Source organism: Chionomys nivalis, chromosome 2 (assembly GCF_950005125.1).
Source record: "Chionomys nivalis chromosome 2, mChiNiv1.1, whole genome shotgun sequence".
NCBI lineage: Eukaryota > Metazoa > Chordata > Mammalia > Rodentia > Cricetidae > Chionomys > Chionomys nivalis.
Window position 1 is genome coordinate 47901347 of NC_080087.1, and position 20317 is coordinate 47921663.

General features: G+C 36.6%; 1 protein-coding gene across 2 annotated transcripts in view; it reads left to right on the plus strand.

Moving 5' to 3' along the window:
* Cep85l (centrosomal protein 85 like) overlaps positions 1-20317 on the plus strand; it is a 123019-nt gene that overhangs the window by 79216 nt on the left and 23486 nt on the right. For both annotated transcript variants that reach the window (XM_057761713.1, XM_057761714.1), the window contains 5 exons: positions 5871-6050; positions 8084-8236; positions 10136-10290; positions 17612-17729; positions 19603-19653. In XM_057761713.1, coding sequence (XP_057617696.1) covers positions 5871-6050; positions 8084-8236; positions 10136-10290; positions 17612-17729; positions 19603-19653 — 657 coding nt within the window. The remainder of the gene's footprint in view (positions 1-5870; positions 6051-8083; positions 8237-10135; positions 10291-17611; positions 17730-19602; positions 19654-20317) is intronic.

A 20317-nucleotide genomic window follows, 5' to 3' on the forward strand; every position in this document is an offset into this window, starting at 1 on the left:
CTTTTTCTAGCATGATGTTCTCGTTTCATCCATTTTTCTACAAATAACAGTTTCATTTTCTTTTGAGCTGAACAAAACTTCATCTTGTATACATGCATTTCCTTGTTTATCTGTTGATTGATATTTAGCTTAGTCTCATATTTTGACTATGACAAGTAGTGCGGCCATAACCATGGGCATAAAATGTCTCTGGTATGCTTAGCTTCCTTCCTGCTGGGGTGGTAGTGCTAGATCATATGTCAGTACTGTTTTTACTTTTTTGGAGAACCTCCAAACTGTTTTCATTGTGACTGCACCTGTTTGCATTCCCACCGCTGTGCTTAATGGGTCTTCTTTCCCAGTCTTGCTGGCTTTTTAAAAAGTGTTAGCCATTCTGATTGGAGTGAGATAGAATTTCATTGTATGCATTTTCCCACAACTAAGGTTTTGATCATTTATTCAAGTATTTATTAGTCATTGTATTTTTCTTTTTAAAACTGATCATTTGCTCATTTATTAATTGGTGAATTTGTTGTAATTTTGTTGTTTTATTTTATTTTGATTTTTTTTAGTTTCTTTTAAATTCTATGTGTAAATTCATTGTTGTATGTCTAGTTGCCAAAGACTTTTTCCCATTCTGAAGACTGTCTCTTTGCTGCTAAAAATTCTGTTTCATATTTTCTTTGTCAGTTTCTACAATTGTTTCCTGAGCTGTTGGCATCCTTTTCAAAAGCTCTTGCCTGTGCTTATATCTTTGGGTGCTTTTATTTTTTAGCATTTATTTGCTAGTGTGTGTATATGTGTGCCCCTGTGAGTATGTATGGTCAGAGGACAAGTTGTAGGAGCAGGTTTTCTCATCTTGTGGTGTGGAGAATCAAACTCAGGTTAAAGCATGGCAGTAAGCACCCTTTCCTGTTGAGCCTTTCACCAGCCCCATCTCTGAGTTTCAGAGTTTCAGGTGTGACATTAAGGTCTTGAATCCATATTTTAATTCATTTATATTTAAATCGAGAGGCACATACCCAGTATAGTTTGGTGTAAGTAAAATCCAAGTCTTTTAGCACCATTTTGTTGAAGAGTCTCTTTTCTTCAACCTATGTTTTTGTTACCCTTGTCAAAAGCTGGGTGGTCGTAGCTGTGTGTATTTATTCTTGTATTTATTAATTTGATCTTGTACATATGCTTGTGTGCCAATGTCAAGGTAATTTTATTACTGTGGATCTGTAGTATGACTTGAGATTAGCTCTCATGGGCCTTTGACATTGCCCTTTCTATTTAGGATTGTTTTTCCTATTCAGGATATTTAGTGCTTTCTTACACCATTTCCTTTTTTCTTAGTTTTGTGAAGAATGATAGGATTTTGTTTATTTTTTTGTTTTTTCTAGGCAGGGTTTCATTGTATGGCTCTGTCTCTCCTGGAACTTATTCTGTAGACCAGGCTGGCCTCAAACTTACAGAGATCCACCTGCCTCTGCCTCCTGTGTACTGGGATTAAAGACTTGTACCACCACTGTCCAGCAAGAATTTTTTCTCTTAAATTAAGGATTGTTAAATGTGTCTCAGTTTCTATTGCTCTGAAAAGACACTATGACCAAGGCAACTCTCATAAAGAAAACAGTTAGGGTGGCTTGCTTACAATTTCAGAGGTTCAGTCTATTAATCATCATTACAGGGAGCATGGCGACTTTCAGGCAGATGTGGTGCTTGGGTCGTTGCTAAAAGTCCTACATCTTGCAGGCAACTGGAAGTCGACTGAGATATTGGGCAGTGTCCTGAGCATAGCAAACCTCAAAGCATGCTCCCACAGTGACACACTTTCTCCAACAAAGCCATACCCTCTCCAAGAATGCCATACCTCCTAAGAGTGCCACTCAGTATGTGATTATGAGGGCCAATTACACTCAAACTACCACAGCTAGTGTCTTCAGTTTCTTATGTGTTTTTACAGATATTTTTGTTTGGTTGGTTTTTGAGACTGTGGTGCAGATATACCATTGGGAATCAGCTCCACATGATCTTGGTAAAGGACTATGACTTGGGAATAAAATTGTGAATAAGCCTAGTCTGTATAATACAGTGGGAATACAGATGTAGCATTGCTGATGTCTTAAACCTTATAGGGCCATTGTTGTCAATTATTTCTCTCCCTTTTAAGAGTCTTTTTCTTAAAACTCACTTGCATATTTTTCTATATATACTTTATAATAGACCTATTTATTTTCCAAAGAAAAATCCTTTTTATTGGGATTAAAAAGAGAGAAATGAACATTTCCTTGAGATAGTTCTTCTGTTCGTGGAATTATTTTTGTTATTTGTTGTTAAGGTCTTTATTCCTAGATGTCAAAAACTCATTTGAAGTGAATTTTTTTCTTTCATTGTACCCTCAAATGGGTTTGTTTTTTTGTAAAATTTAAATTAGACATTGAAATTAGGAAATACTAAAAACCAAGTAGATATAAAACTTAATGCAAGTTAGGAGCATTTAAAATAGTGGTCTAGCTAGCTTTTTTTCAAAAAAACTTTAATTACACATATATCATATTTTATTACTGCATACTCTGCTTTGATCTCAATTACAAAACAGCAGTTCCATGTGGGCTAGTGCTAAGACTGATAGTGTAGTTATGTGAAAATAGTATTCTTGTGTTAAATAGCTAGCATAATTTGCTTTGAAAACAGCATTTTTGGTAGAACCATTCAATATCTCCTTATAGCTTTATTCTTAAAAAATATTACTCTTAGGTTATGTATACAATTATTGTATTACCGAAAGCATGTTTTTGAGAAAATGTTTGAACCGTGTGTGAGGCCAGTAGATGGCTCCCTGAGTCCGTGTATCAGTGATTACTTTTGTGGTTCTTGCCTGTCCTGTGAGGTCTAGAGTCATGCCAGCACAGATGGTTGAGATTCTCTTCCACCTTTCTTTCCTTTGTTATTTTTGGAAATTTTATATTGTGTGTGAGGTCCATTTGGTGGTTAGTTTAGGGAATGATGGTTTCTGTTTTAGAATGCTCTGATTACGTATTCAGCTTCTTTAATAAAGGTCTCCAGGTTTCTTTTATATGTGAGTTTTGGCAGGTATTGTTCTGTTACATTGAGTTTATAAAGTTTCCTGGGATTGGAGGAATTCTCTTATGGTTCTTCTTTTGTGTCTGACATTAACAATTTGGCCTTCTTTCACATTCTTAGCTTACCTAAAGAATTTCTGATTTTTATTGCTGTTAATAAATGCTCAACTTTTGTTTTGTTGAATTTTCTGTATCTTATTTTTAATTTCATTTTTTTGCTCTATTTTTGTTTGCTTTGGGTTTAATTTTCCCTACTTTTTCTAGTTTACTAGAATTGGAGACATAGATGAATTTTAGATCATTATATAATATATACAGAGGTATAGATAGCCTCAAAGCACCAATTTATTTAGATCTCACAAATTTTCAGTTATTTTGAGTTGCTGTTTTTAAAATTTTCCTTTAGAGTTCCTCTTTAAGCAGTGCTTTGTTTTGGAATGTCCCAGATTTTGTGTGTGTGTGTGTGTTTGAATTCTAGTTTACTTTACCTGTGGTCTGAAGGCAGGTGTCTGATGAGTTTTAAGCTTTTAAGATATGATGTATAAACTAGAATGCTGTTTTCTTGGTGACTGAAAGGAAATTGAGAAGTGTGTGTTGCAGCTAAGGAATCAGTAGTCCAGATGTCTGTTCATCTGACTCCTTGATGGCCAGTGAGAGCAAGTGTGTCCCCATTGATAATCTGCCTTTTGTGGCACGGCATTCCTGATCAGCTGTCGAAAGTTCAGTAACTGTAGTTGATATACATATTTTTTCTTGTAGGTCTGTCACCCCACTTCAAATATTTTGATACTCTTTTATGCTGTTAAAGACTATTTTGTATAATTAATAAGGTTTTCTCATAGAAGATACATAGGGATCTTGTTCTTTGATCCACTCTGACAATCTCTGTCTTTACGTTGGTGTACTTTAACCAGGGGTTTTCATAGTGACCATGGGTATAGTTGATTTAATAGCTATCACATGTGTAATTCTTGTTCTGGCTTACCATGTTTTGATGTAACACAGTTTTTCTCTTTTGTCATTTTAATATTTTATATGAATTTTTTTATTTCAATAACTTTTATTAAAATGTTTGCCCTAGAATGTGCATATACATTTGCAATTAATCTTAAGGCTAGTGCCCTGATATGTGTAGGTTGGTGTCGCGTTGACAAAAGCAAACCACCACAGCAGAATTCACCCATTTTTAAAGAAATGTCTCAAAGTCACTACCCCCTTTTATGCATTTTCCCAGTGATAGCTTCATTTTCCTTTTCCCCACACTTTCTTTATCCATTCCTCCATTGAGGGGCATCTAGGTTGTTTCCAGGATCTGGCTATTACAAATAGTGCTGCTATGAACATAGTTGAACAAATGCTTTTGTAATATGATAGGGCATCTCTTTGGGTATATTCCCAAGAGTGGTATTGCTGGATCCTGAGGTAGGTTGACTCCCAGTTTCCTGAGAAACTGATTTCCAAAGTGGTTGCACAAGTTTGCATTCACACCAGCAATGGATGAGTGTTCCCCTTACTCCACATTCTCTCCAGCATAGGTTATCATTGGTGTTTTTATTTTAGCCATTCTGACAGGTGTAAGATGGTATCTCAAAGTTGTTTTGACTTGCATTTCCCTGATTGCTAAGGAAGTTGAACATGTCCTTAAGTATCTTTTGGCCATTTGAACTTCTTCTGTTGAGAATTCTCTGTTCAGTTCACTACCCCATTTTTTAATTGGGTTATTTAGAATTTTAATGTCTAGTTTCTTGCGTTCTTTATATATTTTGGAGATCAGACCTTTGTCTGATGTGGGGTTGGTGAAGATCTTCTCCCATTCAGTAGGTTGCCTTTTTGTCTTAATGACAGTGTCCTTTGCTTTGTAGAAGCTTCTCAGTTTCAGGAGGTCCCATTTATTCATTGTTGTTCTTATTGCCTGTGCTACTGGGGTTATACGTAGGAATTAGTCTCCTGTGCCCATGTGTTGCAGACTACTTCCCACTTTCTTTTCTATCAGGTTCAGCGTGGTTAGATTTATATTGAGGTCTTTGATCCATTTGGACTTGAGTTTTGTGCATGGTGATAGATATGGATCTATTTTCATTCTTCCACAGGTTGACAACCAGTTACACCAGCTTCCCTTTGTTAAAGATGCTTTCTTTCTTCCATTGTTTAATTTTAGCTTCTTTGTCAAAAATTAGGTGTTCATAGGTTTGTGGATTTATATCCGGATCTTTGATTTGATTCCATTGGTCAACATCTCTGTTTTTATGCCAATACCAAGCTGTTTTCATTACTGTAGCTCTGTAATAGAGTTTGATGTCAGGGATGGTAATGCTTCCGGAAGTTCCTTTATTGTATAGGATTGTTTTGGCTATCCTGTTTTTTTTGTTTTTTGTTTTTTTTGTTTTTGTTTTTTTTTTTTTGTTTTTGTTTTTCCATGCAAAGTTGATTATTGTTCTCACAAGGTCTGTGGAGAATTTTGTTGGGATTTTGATGGGGATTGCATTGAATCTATAGATTGCCTTTGGTAGAATTGCCATTTTTTACTATGTTGATCCTACCAATCTAAGAGCATGGGAGATTCTTCCATTTTCTGGTATCCTCTTTAATTTCTTTCTTCAAAGCCTTAAAGTTTCTATTTTTTAGATGAGTAAATCAAGACTTAGTGATACTGATTTTCTTTAATCATGCTCTGTATATAGGAGACAGAAGAGGTAGGTTTTAGTTTGCGGACAGTCTGATTCTAGAGCTTATAGGTTTTGCACTGTAGCCCCGTCCCATTTTGTTTTTGTTAAAGACAGGTAAACTTCTGAAGACTTATCTGCCATTATTTTTTCCCAATAGCCACAATATGAGAAGAGTTCAGTCCAGACTCCATTTTCTGAGCAGTCATTGTCCCATCCCCAGCAAGAGGAACTTGAGCAAAAGCTAGCATCTACTGAGAAAGAAGTGTCACAGCTCAATGAGTTTCTTAAACAAAGAATAAACCAATTTAGTGAAGAGAAGAAGAAATTGGAGGAAAAGGTGAGTATCTTGTGTAAGATTGTGGTGGATCAACAGCTTTTTTCAACAAACAATGATTGTTTGTAATTTGCCCGTTTCAAGTGCTCTATCAGGTTATACATTTATATTATAGTAATTAGTGCTATATGTACCAACTTTCAAAAATCTTGTGCTATCGTCAAAGATTTAAGGATCTTCTTGAAGTCTTTATTATACTTTACTAATAGTGAAACTACTTAAAGCCAGATGCCTTCACCACTGCCTCTTCATTTTCCTTCTTCTCATTCCTTGTTTCTTGATCTCATTGACTATAAATTATTGGAATATTAAGTGAAGCCTATTACCAAAAACTTGCCTTAAGCTATTAAGTTGGAGCCCCTTACCCTGAATAATACATATGTGGTTTTGTGTATCTCTAAAAGACGTGTGATCCACAAATGAGAGGAAATACTAAGTTTTTATCTTTCTGAGTCTAGCTTAATTTACTTAATGTGGTAGTCTCCATTTGCATCTATTTTCCTTCAAATGACATAATCCCATTCTTTATGGCTGAATTAAACTTCATTTTACATACACACACACACACACACACACACACAAAAGCACATGCGTGAGAGAGGCAGGTGTGTGTGTGTGTGTGTGTGTGTGAGATATGTCTATGTATGTGTTAAAACATCACATTGTCTTCATCCATCTGTGGATCAACACCTAAGACGGTCCTGTATGTTGTCTGTTGTGAATAATGCTGTAATAAATGTGCAGGTTTTTCTATGGGGTGTTGACTTAGAGTTGTTCAGGTATATGCTCAGGAGCAGTTTAGGCTGGATGATATTGTAATTCCATTTTTAGTTTTATGGGTAACTACCATACTGATTTCCACAGTGGCTGGACTAATTTAAATTTTCTCCACTTCCCCCACATCCTCATCACTGGTCCTGTAATTTGTTTTCTTTATGGGAGCCTTTCTGAGCACGGTGAGAACTGATCTCATTATAGTTTTAATTTGCATTTTCCTTATGTGTTAAGGGTGTTGAACCTTTTGTTTTCACATATTATCCATTTGGACTTCATCATTTGAAAATAACCAGTTCATTCATTTCATTAGCCTGTTTATTGACTGGGTTGTTTGTCTTTTAATTGACCTTTGTTGTGAAGGACTTTTGTGAGTGTGAGATGTGCAAGCTAAAGTTAGGAGAGACAAATGAGTGTACAAAGTCTGAAGTTAAAACTGTACAGATTGGGTCTTTCTGAGGTTCTCTATTCTTGTTCTACAGTAAATGTTAACTTCACATAATAACTCAGCCCTAGAGTGGCCTTAGTAGTGAGGCAACTTTATATTAGAGTTTTAAGAAAGAAAATGTGGTACAAGTTCATTTATGGTACGATATAAAAATATTCTTGCTTGAAGTACATAAATTGATTCACTTAGCCTGTTAATCTGTTTTAAATATTTGGTAAGTTCTCCTGGCTTTGTAAGTTGTTAGTAACAAAATAACTGATGTATCTGCTTTTCTTAGCTCATGTAAAGTGTTTTGACATAGCTTTGAAAAATGAGAAATTAGAATCTGTCCTCTAGAGAGGAATATTTGCTTTGATGATTTAAAAAATACTTGTAGCTTCATTTCTGTGTCTTTGTCTCTGTCTCTAATAACCTTTTAAGAGAGTTAAATTAATTAGTTTTAATATAATTTAAACTCAATACAGTTTTAGCATGAGCATCACATTATTTATGTGATAAAGATATAAATAGAATTATCCAAATTTATACATGTATAGGTAGTAAAAATTTGATCATTAATGCCACATGACTTAGTACAATTTAAAAATGCCATCACTTGTAAAAGTAAACAAATATCTTCCAGATTATTTCAGCTATAAAAGTTTCAAGGAAAAAAAATCTTAGAATAAAATAAGGCCGATCTTAACTCAGCTGATGATGTTTACTGTAATCTGATACTGATTGATAAATTTAGTGATACCATGGAACACTGATTTTGTAATTTTTAGTAACTCAAAACAATAAATAATTGAGGATTCATAATGTTTTCCTTTAGCTGAAAACCAGAGATAGATACATCAACAGCCTGAAAAAGAAATGCCAGAAGGAAGCTGAGCAAAACAAAGAAAAGCAGAGAAGAATTGAGACATTGGAAAAGTACCTGGCCGATCTTCCAACTCTAGATGATGTACAGAGTCAGAGTCTACAGGTAACGTGGTCACACATGCACCTTTGAAATGCTTGTAAAATGTTTTAGAAACTAGCTGCTTAGAAATTACATACTCAATTGCTGCTCCTGAGATAAGTAGATTCTAAAACTGTTCAAAGGGTAAGTAGATCTCTCTTCTGCTGTTAATATGTGATTACCTTTGTAATAAACCTATATGGTAACTGTCTTACTTAGCATTCTATTTTTAAACTTTTTTATTTATTGCATGTATGTGTAATGTGTGTATGGAGGTCAGACGACAGCTTCATGAAGTGGGTTATGTTCCTACCTTTATGTAGGTCCCAGGCTTTAAAGTCAGTTGTCAGGCTTGTACTGCAAAACACCCTTATCTGCTGAGCCATCTCTTTAGCCCCTAGCATTCTATTTTTAAAAGGTGGTAGTTTCTAAGCCTAGCTATTAACTTTACCTCATAGCTCCACATTCACTCCATATTTTGGAGTTTTGTCCAATGTTCTCTGGGTTTCAAGGCTCAAGTTAGTGATACCCAGGAATGGAACACTGATTTTGTAATTTTTAGTAACTCAAAACAATAAATAATTGAGGATTCATAATGTTTTATGAGTGGCTTTATAGATGTTTATTTTCTTCAGTTCTTAATCTTGCTGTAATCTTTAATATTATTGATCTATAACCTCTCTTCTCTCCTCAGACTTCTATTTAATATTATTGATCTATAACCTCTCTTCTCTACTCAGACTTCTATTTTCTGTTCTTAATTCCTCACTGAGTCTCTTTACCGGTTCAGCTGAAATCTTAAAACATGAATTCACTTCAGTTATCTCCGTCCTTCCAAGCCATGGGTCTCAACCTTGGCACAAAGACCATTTGGGGAGCAGTTGTTCTTTGCTGTCTGCCTAGTGCGTTGCAGGAGAAGCAGTTCTTGTAAGAGTCCTGTGGCCTCGGCCTCCTAGATGACCACGGCGCTGCTTCTCTCTTCCAGCACAATGAGCATTTGTCAGTTTCTCGCGGAAGTAAAAATATCTTCAGCTGAGAATTGTTTACATAATTTTAGGATGCATATAGACAGAAAATTAGTTTATAAATTATGAAAGTAAGAGAGATTAAATATAGGGAGGCACTAAAGGACCATAGGAGATAACATGAGCAGGAGGAGGCAGGAATAACAATACCTGACACCCATTAGGATAGCCACTACCAAGATTCATGGTGTTCAAAGACCCTATTTATGACAGTTATTTACAAGAATCATAATACAGAATCAAGAAGGTGTCCACAAATGGATGAATAGATATAAAATAGATAGTACACATAAATAGAACGGAATATTGTTGGGTCTTATAAAGGAAGGAAATTCTGATATACTCTTCAGCATGGATAAACCTGGAGATCATTTTATAATAAAGTAAGAATAGTAAAATAAGCCAGTCATAAATAGGCAATATTATATGATTATATTATATGAGATTCAAAAACAATTAAATTACAGAGACATAGAAAGTAGTGTTGCAGGATGCCATGGAGTGGGGTAAATAGTGATTGCAAAAAAATTGAATGGGTTCAGGTATATAAGTTCTAAGAATTGTCACGATGACAGTCTGGATGTACCCAATCATAAAGAGTCATACATCCAAACATGGTTATATTATGATGTTAATTTTATGTTTTTTATGTTTTACCACACTTAAACATTTTAAAAATTATGGACCTTTCTATGTTCCAGAAAATGTTACTCAGTTTTCTGCTTCATAATCCATTCTCCCAGTTCTTTCAAATAAAGGAAGAAGCAGTGTGAAGTTCTTTAGATAAAATATTGAATGACTATAAGCAATAAGTCTATTTAACTCTGAGAAGAGTAGTAATTTAATGGCAGTATATTTAGTATTGCATGCAATTCAAACTGTAAATATTTTTCCTTAGCTGCAAGTTCTTGAAGAAAAAAACAAGAATTTGCAAGAGACTTTGATAGACACAGAGAAGAAGCTTGAGGAGATTAAGAAGCAATGTCAAGAGAAAGAGATGCAGCTCCTGTGCCAGAAGAAGAAGGAAAAGGAGCTGGTGACTTCTGTGCAGAGGTAGGGGACCTGCTATGGCTTCATGCTCTTCAGCTTGCCAATACCATCATAAAGTGTGTTCTACGTAAGAAGTACAGCTGAATCTACAGCAGCAGTAGAGCATACTTCTTACCTGAGTATCTGCCTTAGAAAGGCGCTATATGAATTCATCAAAGCTAATGGATTCAGTTGTAATTTGATATTTTGAAGCATTATAGGAGCATCTTGCCAAAATATCATTGCAAACTCTTTAGTTGAAGGTTTTATCAAAACAAGCAAAAATTCTAACAGCAGAAAATAACCTGTAGGCCAGGCAGTGGTGGAGCATACCTTTAATTCCAGCATTCAGTAGGCAGAGGCAGGTGGATCTCTGTGACAGGTTCCAAAGATACAGAGAAACCCTGTCTCAAAAAAACCAAAAAGGCAGAGAGAGAGAGAGAGAGAGAGAAAGAGAGAGAGAGAGAGAGAGAGAGAAGAAAATAACCTGTAAAGTACACCGCACTCCTTCCTGGAGAGTGCACCGAAGGTGACTGATGGGCTGTTTTCATCTCACTGTGAGTGGCAGATTTTCATGTGCTTTCCAGATCCACTTGCACATCTCGCCTCATTTCACACTTTGAAATCAGAGTCTCCAGTGACCAGCATTTGTTGGTCTGCTCAGTTTGTGCTCAGACTTGGGAATTTTTATTATAAACCTAGAAAACTAACATGCATAAGTTCATATTATTTTTATAACCTTTAAATCTTGTTATCAATCATGAATAGATTGAACTATCTGAAAGAGCCAAACAATAAAGCAGCAAAAATCCTGAGTGCGAGAAATCCAGTCTTCATGAATATATTAGTTAGAAGCTCAGTGTATTCATGTCAATACTGCTTTACTCTCTAGTCTTTAAACATGAAATTTACTCAGTTTATTGTTTACTCTGAGGTTTCGGTATAATAAATGCTCTGATTTCTGTTTTTTTTTTAAACAGAAATGTTCTTTTTTTAAGGTTTGTTTGTTTATTTATTTATTTATTGTGTATACAATTTTCTGTCTACATGTTTGCCTGCAGGCCAGAAGAGGGCACTAGATTCCATTATAGATGGTTGTAAGCCACCATGTGGTTGCTGGGAATTGAACTCAGGACCTCTGGAAGAATAGCCAGTGCTCTTAACTGCTGAGCATTTTCTCCAGCCCCCTGATTTCTGTTCTTGATATCAGTTCCCAAAACTGTCAGAATTTTGAGTTTACATTTTTTCCTAGTGTTTTTCTTTCTCACTTAATTATTTTAATTTTTTAAAATAATCTTTTTGTTGTTGTTGTTTTACATACCAAACCTAATTTCCTCTCCCCTCCTTCCACTTCTCCTACCCCTCCTTCCCATCCACTCCTCAGAGAGGGTGAGACCTCCCATGGGAGTCAACAAAGTTTGTCACATCACTTGAGGCAGGACCAAGGCCCCTCTCCCTTATCTAGGCTGAGCAGGGTATCCCTCCATAGGGAATGAGCTCCAAAGAGCCAGTTCATGTACTAGGGATAAAGACCGGTTCCAATGCCAGTGACCCCACAAACTGCTCAAGCTACACAACTGTCATCCACATTCAAAGGGCCTAGTTTGGTCCTATGCAGGTTCCCCAGCTGTCAGTCTGAAAACCGTGAGTTCCCACCAGCTCTGGTCAGCTGTTTTTACGGGATTCCCCATCGTGGTCTTGACCCCTTTGCTCACATTATCATTCCTCCTTCTTTACTACTGGACTCGAGGAACTCAGCCCAGTGCTTGTCTGTGGCTCCCTGCATCTACTTCCATCAGTTATAGGATGAAGGTTCTGAGGGATCAGGAAGGTTGAGTTGTGGGGATATCAGAGAAGGAGAGCAAGAAAAGAGACATCTTGATAGAGGGAGTCATTATGGGGCTAATGAGAAACGTGGCACTAGGGAAATTCCCAGGAATCCACAAGAATGACCCCAGCTAAGAATCTAAGCAATAGTGGAGAGGGTGCCTAAACGGCCCTTCCCCTCAGATTGATGACTACCTTGTCATCATTTTAATAATTTTTTGGGGTTTTTTTGTTTCTTTCTTTCTTTTTTTTTTTTTTTTGAGACGGGGTTTCGTTTTATGAATCCATAATTTACACCAACTTCGTAGTCTTAAAAAAAACTTCCTGATTTTCACTAATTTAAACATTTTATCCTTGTTGACAAAAATAAAAATAGTGCGTGAGTTCTGTTTTGTAGGCCACTGTGGTTGAAGAAACAAAACTGTGGTGCTTGGAGGCTTCCTAGCAGTTCTGGAAGATTACTGAGTGCCGTTTTGTCCCACTGTCTTCTTTGCAGATTGGTGTCATTTTCTGTGTTCTCTTTTGTTAGGTTTTATAGAACACTAAGCCACAAATGCTTGATTTGCAAAGATTAGTATAATGTATTTCAGAAAACATTTTCCACTTTAAATTTTATCTTGAGGCTGACAGAGATAATATCTTAGAAGATTCCTCTTGCTTTTTGGTAAAGGTTTATTTTTAGTCCTCCAGTATTTGTATTGACAGTGACATCATTTAATGTTGAGGAGTAGGAATTTTATTTACGTTTACTTGGCTCTAGGATATTTCTTATATTTTGAAAAGAACTTAATATGTATGTGTGACTACAAATTATATTATTACATTTTATTTAATGTTTCTAATCTTTTGTTTTTTAAATTTTAAGAAATTCATAAACTCAAAAAGCTTTTCCTTAGAAATGAAAATGTAAAATATATGATAATTCATAAGTTAGTTCCATTTTTCAAAAGTTTTCTTACTTTTGGAAATGGCATTTCTATGTAATCCAAACATTTATGCATGAAAGAAAATTTGGTGTGGGCAGCAAGATCATACAGTGTTCCTTATTGTTGGCTCTTTACATTTTAAAGATTTATGTGTTCATGTGGGCCTATGTCTGTGTGGCAGCCAGGAGTCAACTTCTGGTATCATTCCTCTGGAGCTGTTCACCTTGGTGTTTGAGGCAGTATTTCTCAGTGGTCAGAAACTTCCTAAGTAAACTAGACTTGCTGTCAGTGACGTTCAGGGTTCTGTTTCCACCTCCCCAGTGCTAGTTTACAAGCTGTTCTGCCATACTTGCTTTACTGACATGGGCTTCGGGGATAGAAGTCAGGTCTTTGGGCTTGTACAGGCAGAGTTACCTCCCAAAATGGAAGCATGTTTAATTTTTAAAGTGCATTTTATCCTCTTGTAATGCCATTGAGTACATGGAATATAGTGTCAACACCAAGATGGCAAAATATAATGCACTTGTAATTTGAAAAAGTAAATACTTCTTACAACAATTAATAATGTCTTACAAAGCAGTGCACCATATCAGGACCACATAAACGATTACTAATGTCATTAATTATAAATATACCTGCAGTCCTTATTCAGTCACCTAGTGTTACCAGTTCTTTTTCCACAACCTCAGTAGTATTATTTTTCTTATTGAAGAAGACAGCTTCAGATTGCTATAATACTTGAAAAAAAGAAAAAAACAAAATCAGAGTTATAAGAGAATTTTTTTTTCAGTCTTCTGCAGTTTGTTTATTTTGAGACAAGGTCTTACCATATACATATGGTCAGCCTTGGCTGACCTGGGACTCACTGCTTAGTACAGGGTGGCCCAGAACTCACAACAGTTCTTCTATTCCGGCTTTCCGAGTACTAGGTTTCCAATTAGACGCTACCATGCCTAGAAGATGTTGCAATTTTTGAGACTAATTCTTTTTTTTTTCTCTCCAGCTGTTATTGTTTGGTTTTGATTTTTATTGTTAATGGCATGGTCTGCTTGTACCAATTACTAATCTTTCATTCTAATGGCTAACATCTTGTTTTCCCTGTAACTTTTACTTTTTTTACTGAGAAAGTTTTTTTTCCATACAGTACATTTTGATCATGTTTTTTTTCTTTTCCCCAGTTTCTAGTTTCCTTCCAGATTCTCCACCTGCCTACACACACACACACACACACACAAACACACACACACACACACACACACAGAAATCAAAATAAACAAGCTGCAGACTAGTAAGAAAAAAAAAATGCCCAGGCAAAGCAAAATGAGACGAGCCTAAAAGAATGTCATTGAGTTTATTTTGTGTTGCCAGCTATTCCTAGGCATGGGGTCTGTCCTTATATGGGGTTGATATACCCAGTGAGACTGGGTTGGAAGAAACTGACATATTGTTAATGTGTCAGAAGAACTTCCTTTGTCATAGGCAGCATGACAAACCTAAGCTAGTGGCATGAAAAACCATATTCTTATGTTGTTGGGAGGCCATTTGTTTGTTCCTGACTGCTTAGCCCTGAAATAATCACACAGAAACTTTATTATTTAAAACACTGTTTGGCCCATTAGGTCTAGCTTCTTATTGACTAACTCTTACATATTTAACCCATTTTTAGTAATCTGTGTATTGCCATGAGGCTGTGGCTTACCCAGTAAAGTTCTGGCATCTGTGTCTCCAGTGGAGCTACATGGCTTCTCCCTGACTCCACCTTTCTTTCTCTCAGTATTCAGCTTAGATTTCCCTGCCTACCTAAGTTCTGCCCTATCAATAGGCCAAGGTAGTTTCTTTACTCACAAATGATATTCACAGCATACAGAGGGGAATCCCACATCACCTCCTTTTTTCTGTTTAAATAAAAAGAAAGGTTTTAACTTTAACACAGAAAAATTACATATAACAAAACAGGTATCAATCAAGAAGGACAGTTAGAATATTTATATCTACTTTATCTTTTATCATAACTAAGGAAAACTGTAACTATAACTTCTTCAATTTCATCAAAGACTCCAGAAGGATATATTACCCAGGAAGTACATTGTAAGCAACTTCCAAAATTTTAGAATTGACAGAAACATCTCGCTGCCTGGACAGTCACCCAAAGTTCTTCTGTACCATTGGGACATCGATCTTGTCTAAAGTATCTGGCATAATTTTCCATGAAGCAGGAAATTTCAAAGACAGTTCTGCCTGTATTGACAGTTTGTCAGTCACTTTCTTCTGTGTCCTGCAGAATGTCTGGCAGATTCTTTTATGAATCAGGAAGCCTGAAGGATCGTCTTAATTTTAGGCAAGTTCAGCAGTTATTTCTCTGTGGCTCCTGCATGTCCAGTTCATCATGTAGCCCAGGCAAGAGCAGTTCCTTGCCCAAATGGCTAGCAAACTCCATAAGGAGTCTCTTTGATGCACATCTTCCTCTTGACATAGATTGGTGCTGCCAGGAGCATATGTGTCTTACTGTCATGAAATGTCCTAAATTCTTAAAACACTTTAAATGCCATATTCTGTAGTCTTTGAAAGATTTGAAGAATCCCTATCTATCTGAAAGACATCTGTGTACATCTAGAAAATCTAACGTGACTACAAGCTTGACTATTATAGATGATTATCTATTAGCTTATATATTTTAATTATACATTACATTTTAAAATAAGCTGTATAAACACAATACCTTAATCAAGATCAGAAAAACATACACAGTATAGCAAAATTGACCTTAAATTTGTATCAGTAAACCAGGATCCATACCAATGCAAATCTCTATAGCATATTCCCCTTTAAATGTAAACAAACATTTATAAACAATATTTGGGAATATGGGTGTAGTTCTGTCCATACTGCTTCCTGCTGATTGGGGACACTGTTAATCAGGTCTTTCATGGTATATTCTGTGTGGTAGGTTCATCTCAGTCAGCAGTTGGGTGAAGTAATTTTTTAGGGGTGTTCACAGCCATCTTTCAGGTGGTCTTGGTCCATCAAACCATATCCTCTGTGGAAACAAAAGAAGAACCTCTTTTCCAAAGCAACATATCCTTAGACCCAAATTTTGAAATCAAAATACTTTTAAAGTATATATGTTGGTTTAGCTTAGCACACTTTACAATGAAATGTCTCCCTGTACTTAGCTCCTTCACAATCAAGAAATTCAAAGAAGACACAGTAATATACATAATACAAACTCTCTGTGTATTCACCAATTTACTTGGCTTATTTATTTTTATTTATAACTGTCTATATTCTTTTTATTCTCTCTTTCAAGCCTACTTAGATTTTTCCAACACTGTGACCCATTTAGAGGTCTTTTATGTCTGAATGTATTAATTCTTTACTGTTCAGGAGCACTTCTTAAAATGCTAAACGCTTCTTTAAAACGTAAGCTGCGGCATTACTAGGGCAAATACGGCACTTCCTGCTTGCTCTGCCCAGTCCAGCATGGCAGAACTGCTCACCACCTCAAGAACCATGCACAGTGCCCCATCTCTAAGCACACAGCCGGTCCATGTTGCCACCAAGCAAGCCATAGAACGTTGCTCACAAACCCCATTTAAATGCTTGGTCTTCTGAAAGAGCCAGAGGTCACGGTGGTAGCACTGCCCAGAAAGCCAACATTTCAAAACAGCGCAGCTATTTTTCTGCTACCCCTGAATCAGGAAAACCTCTCTTAAAGGAGCAAGAAGCTGTATTAAACTCTGTATTTTTGTGTCTAGAATTCCTTTCCAAACTCTCTCAGGTTTTAAGTGGATTTTAGTTAGCCACATTGGCACCAATTTGTTGTTGGGAAGCCACTTGTTTGTTCCTAACTGCTCCAAAATAATCACACAGAAACTATATTATTTAAAACACTGCTTGGCCCATTAGGTCAAGCTTCTTATTGGCTAACTCTTACATATTAATTTAACCCGTTTCTAGTAATCTGTGTATTGCCATGAGGCTGTGGCTTACCGGGCAAAGTTCCAGTGTCTGTGTCTCGGGGGGGGGGGGCTACATGCCTTCTCCCTGACTCTGCCTTTCTTTCTCTCTAAGCATTCAGTTTAGTTTTCCCTGCCTACCTAAGTTCTGCCCTATCAACAGGCCAAGGTAGTTTCTTTATTCACCAATGGTATTCACAGTATACAAAGGGGAATCCCACATTATTCTTCTACATCCTTATTAATTCTGTTGTTTTGGCAACAATAATCCCTATAACCAAACTTTCGCTATACTCAGAGAAAAGGCACGAACACATATCTACATTCTTCATCTCTCTACCCTACTTATCTTGGTCAAGTAATACTCTACTGAACTAATGTTAAAGTAATACTCATCTTGGGAAAAAGGAAAGAATGGTTAGATTACAGAGTTCAGCTTCATGAGATGGACTTCAGTGGGACCTAGGGATGCCACACTGTAAGCATCCCCAACTCCAGATTTGCCATTTCTAAAATGATGGACAGCCTCTGTCTAGTAGTTTTGTAAAATACATAGCTATTTGTATATTTTCTGTGAATCTTCATTGTTTGATTAAAAAATAATTCTTCATGAAATTGTTTTCTTCTAAACAATAGCTTACAACAAAAAGTAGAAAAATGCCTTGAAGATGGAATACGCCTTCCCATGTTGGATGCGAAACAGCTCCAAAGTGAAAATGACAATCTCAGAGAGCAGAATGCAACTGCCAGTAAGGTTAGTGGACACCGAGAGCAGAGGTCACATCTGTTCTGTGGAGTATGTGTATGTTAGAGTTTTCATGTGATTTATAATTTTATCTTATTTTATTTTTTTTAATTTAACATTTTTTTTTATTGAAAAAAAAATTTCCGCTTCCTCCCCGCCTCCCATTTCCCTCCCCCTCCTCCCGCCCCTCTCCCCTCCCCCACTTCTCTTCTCCTCCCTCTCCAGTCCCAAGAGCAGTCAGGGTTCCCTGCCCTGTGGAAAGTCCAAGGTCCTCCCCCCTCCATCCAGATCTAGGAAGGTGAACATCCAAACTGTCTAGGCTCCCACAAAGCCAGAACATGAAGTAGGATCAAAACCCCGTGCCATTGTCCTTGGCCTCTCGTCAGCTCTCATTGTCCGCCATGTTCAGAGAGTCCGGTTTTATCCCATGCTTTTTCAGTCACAGTCCAGCTGGCCTTGATGAGCTCCCAATAGACAGGCCCCACTGTCTCAGTGGGTGGGTGCACCCCTCGTGGTCCTGACTTCCTTGTTCATGTTCTCCCTCCTTCTGTTCCTCATTAGGACCTTGGGAGCTCAGTCCGGTGCTCCAGTGTGGGTCTCTGTCTCTATCTTCATCCATCACTAGATGAAGGTTCTATGATGATATGCAAGATATTCATCAGTATGGCTATAGGATAGGTTCATTTCAGGTTCCCTATCCTCAGGTGCCCAAGTAACTAACTGGGGACAATGCCCTGGGCATCTGGTCGCCACTCTAAGTTCAAGTCTCTTGCCAACCCTTAGGTGGCTCCCTTAACTAAGATATGAGTTTCCCTGCTCCCCTATCCAACCTTCCTTTATCCCCAATCATCCCGTTTCCCCCAGTTCCCCTCATCCTCTCCTTCACACTTTTCTCTGCCCATCTCCCCTCACCCCCATCCCACCCCACTCCCAAGATTCCAATTTTTTGCCCGGCAATTTTGTCTATTTCCCATAGCCAGGAGGAAAACTATATGTTTTTCCGTGGGTTTACCCTCTTGTTCAGCTTCTTTAGGATCACAAATTATAGACTCAGTGGCCCCTAACCATGGCTAGAAACCAATTATGAGTGAGTACATCCCATGATCTTCTTTTTGGGTCTGGGTTACCTCACTCAGGATAGTATTTTCTATTTCCATCCATTTGCATGCAAAATTCAAGAAGTCATTGTTTTTTATCGCAGAGTAGTACTCTAATGTGTATATATATACATTGCTGGTGGGACTGCAAACTTGTGCAACCACTTTGGAAATCAGTGTGGCGGTTTCTCAGAAAAATTGGGATCAACCTACCCCTGGACCCAGCAACACCACTCTTGGGAATATACCCAAGAGATGCCCTATCATATGACAAAAGCATTTGTTCAACTATGTTCATAGCAGCATTATTTGTAATAGCCAGAACCTGGAAGCAACCTAGATGTCCTTCAGTGGAAGAATGGATAAAGAAAGTGTGGAATATATACACATTAGAGTGATTTATAATTTTAGTGATATTTAATAGCTTATAAAATATTTAGTTTGCTTTGATTTAAAAAGAAGATAGCAGTTTAATATATTATAAATTATTTAAACTTAAATAAAAGTCAAAACAAAAGGAGACATTTTCTGATAAATTATTCAAAGTCTGTCTCAAAGTTATTTTTATAAATAAAAAATTTCATTACGAATTACAGGAAAATATTTGCAGTTTTAATTATGGGTGGCCCAAGTCATCCTTGTGATTTGAAGGATATTTAACTATGAATGCTCTGTAAAATAAAGATATTACAAATAAACTTTCCTTTTTTGAATTTTCTTGAAGTATTGATTCTCTTTTAAAGTAATGAAAAAGATTCAGACCAATTTTTTTTGCTGTGTTTTAGATAATAGAGAGCCAGCAGGATGAAATTAACAGAATGATTTTAGAAATTCAGGTAAGGAATGTTCTTCATGTATTTTAGTGTACCCATATGCTAATGTATTCTTATTGCCTCTATTACCTAAAAGTATTAAAGTATATGAATATCTATATGAAAATATAATACTAATAGTTCCTGAGAAAAGTTATAAATGTTTTAATATTAATCTGAGCAGAATCCATATTGTATATGTGTGCATTTGTGAAAGACCAAAATTTACTAATAAATAAAATTCTGTTGGGTGAGCCAGTTCTCTCGAGGGGTAGTGAGACTGTTTCCTCCTCTTTGCTGCTTTCTTCTATAATTGGCCATCGTCTCTCTCAGATGCTGAGAATGCATTTGATTGAGGTCGCCAGAGATCAATCATAAGAGAGAATGGAATGCTATTAGTCTAAGTATTTAGTTTTCATATACTAGTTCCATCTGGAAACATACTCCCAGCCCAACTCTGCCCATTATTTGTTCTTTTCCTCCACTAAATTTTCTTCAGAAGTCTGCAATGTTTTCTCCAGTATCTCCTTGGTCCTACTTAATATTGAGATCTCTAATATCACTCTGTCTCTTTTGTTTTGTTTTCTGACATTGCTTCCTCTACTGCCATTGTACTATAGTGCCTATACTAGTTAGGTGATGCTCACCAATTACAGAAATAAAGTAGGGTTGTTATTTGTGGAATACT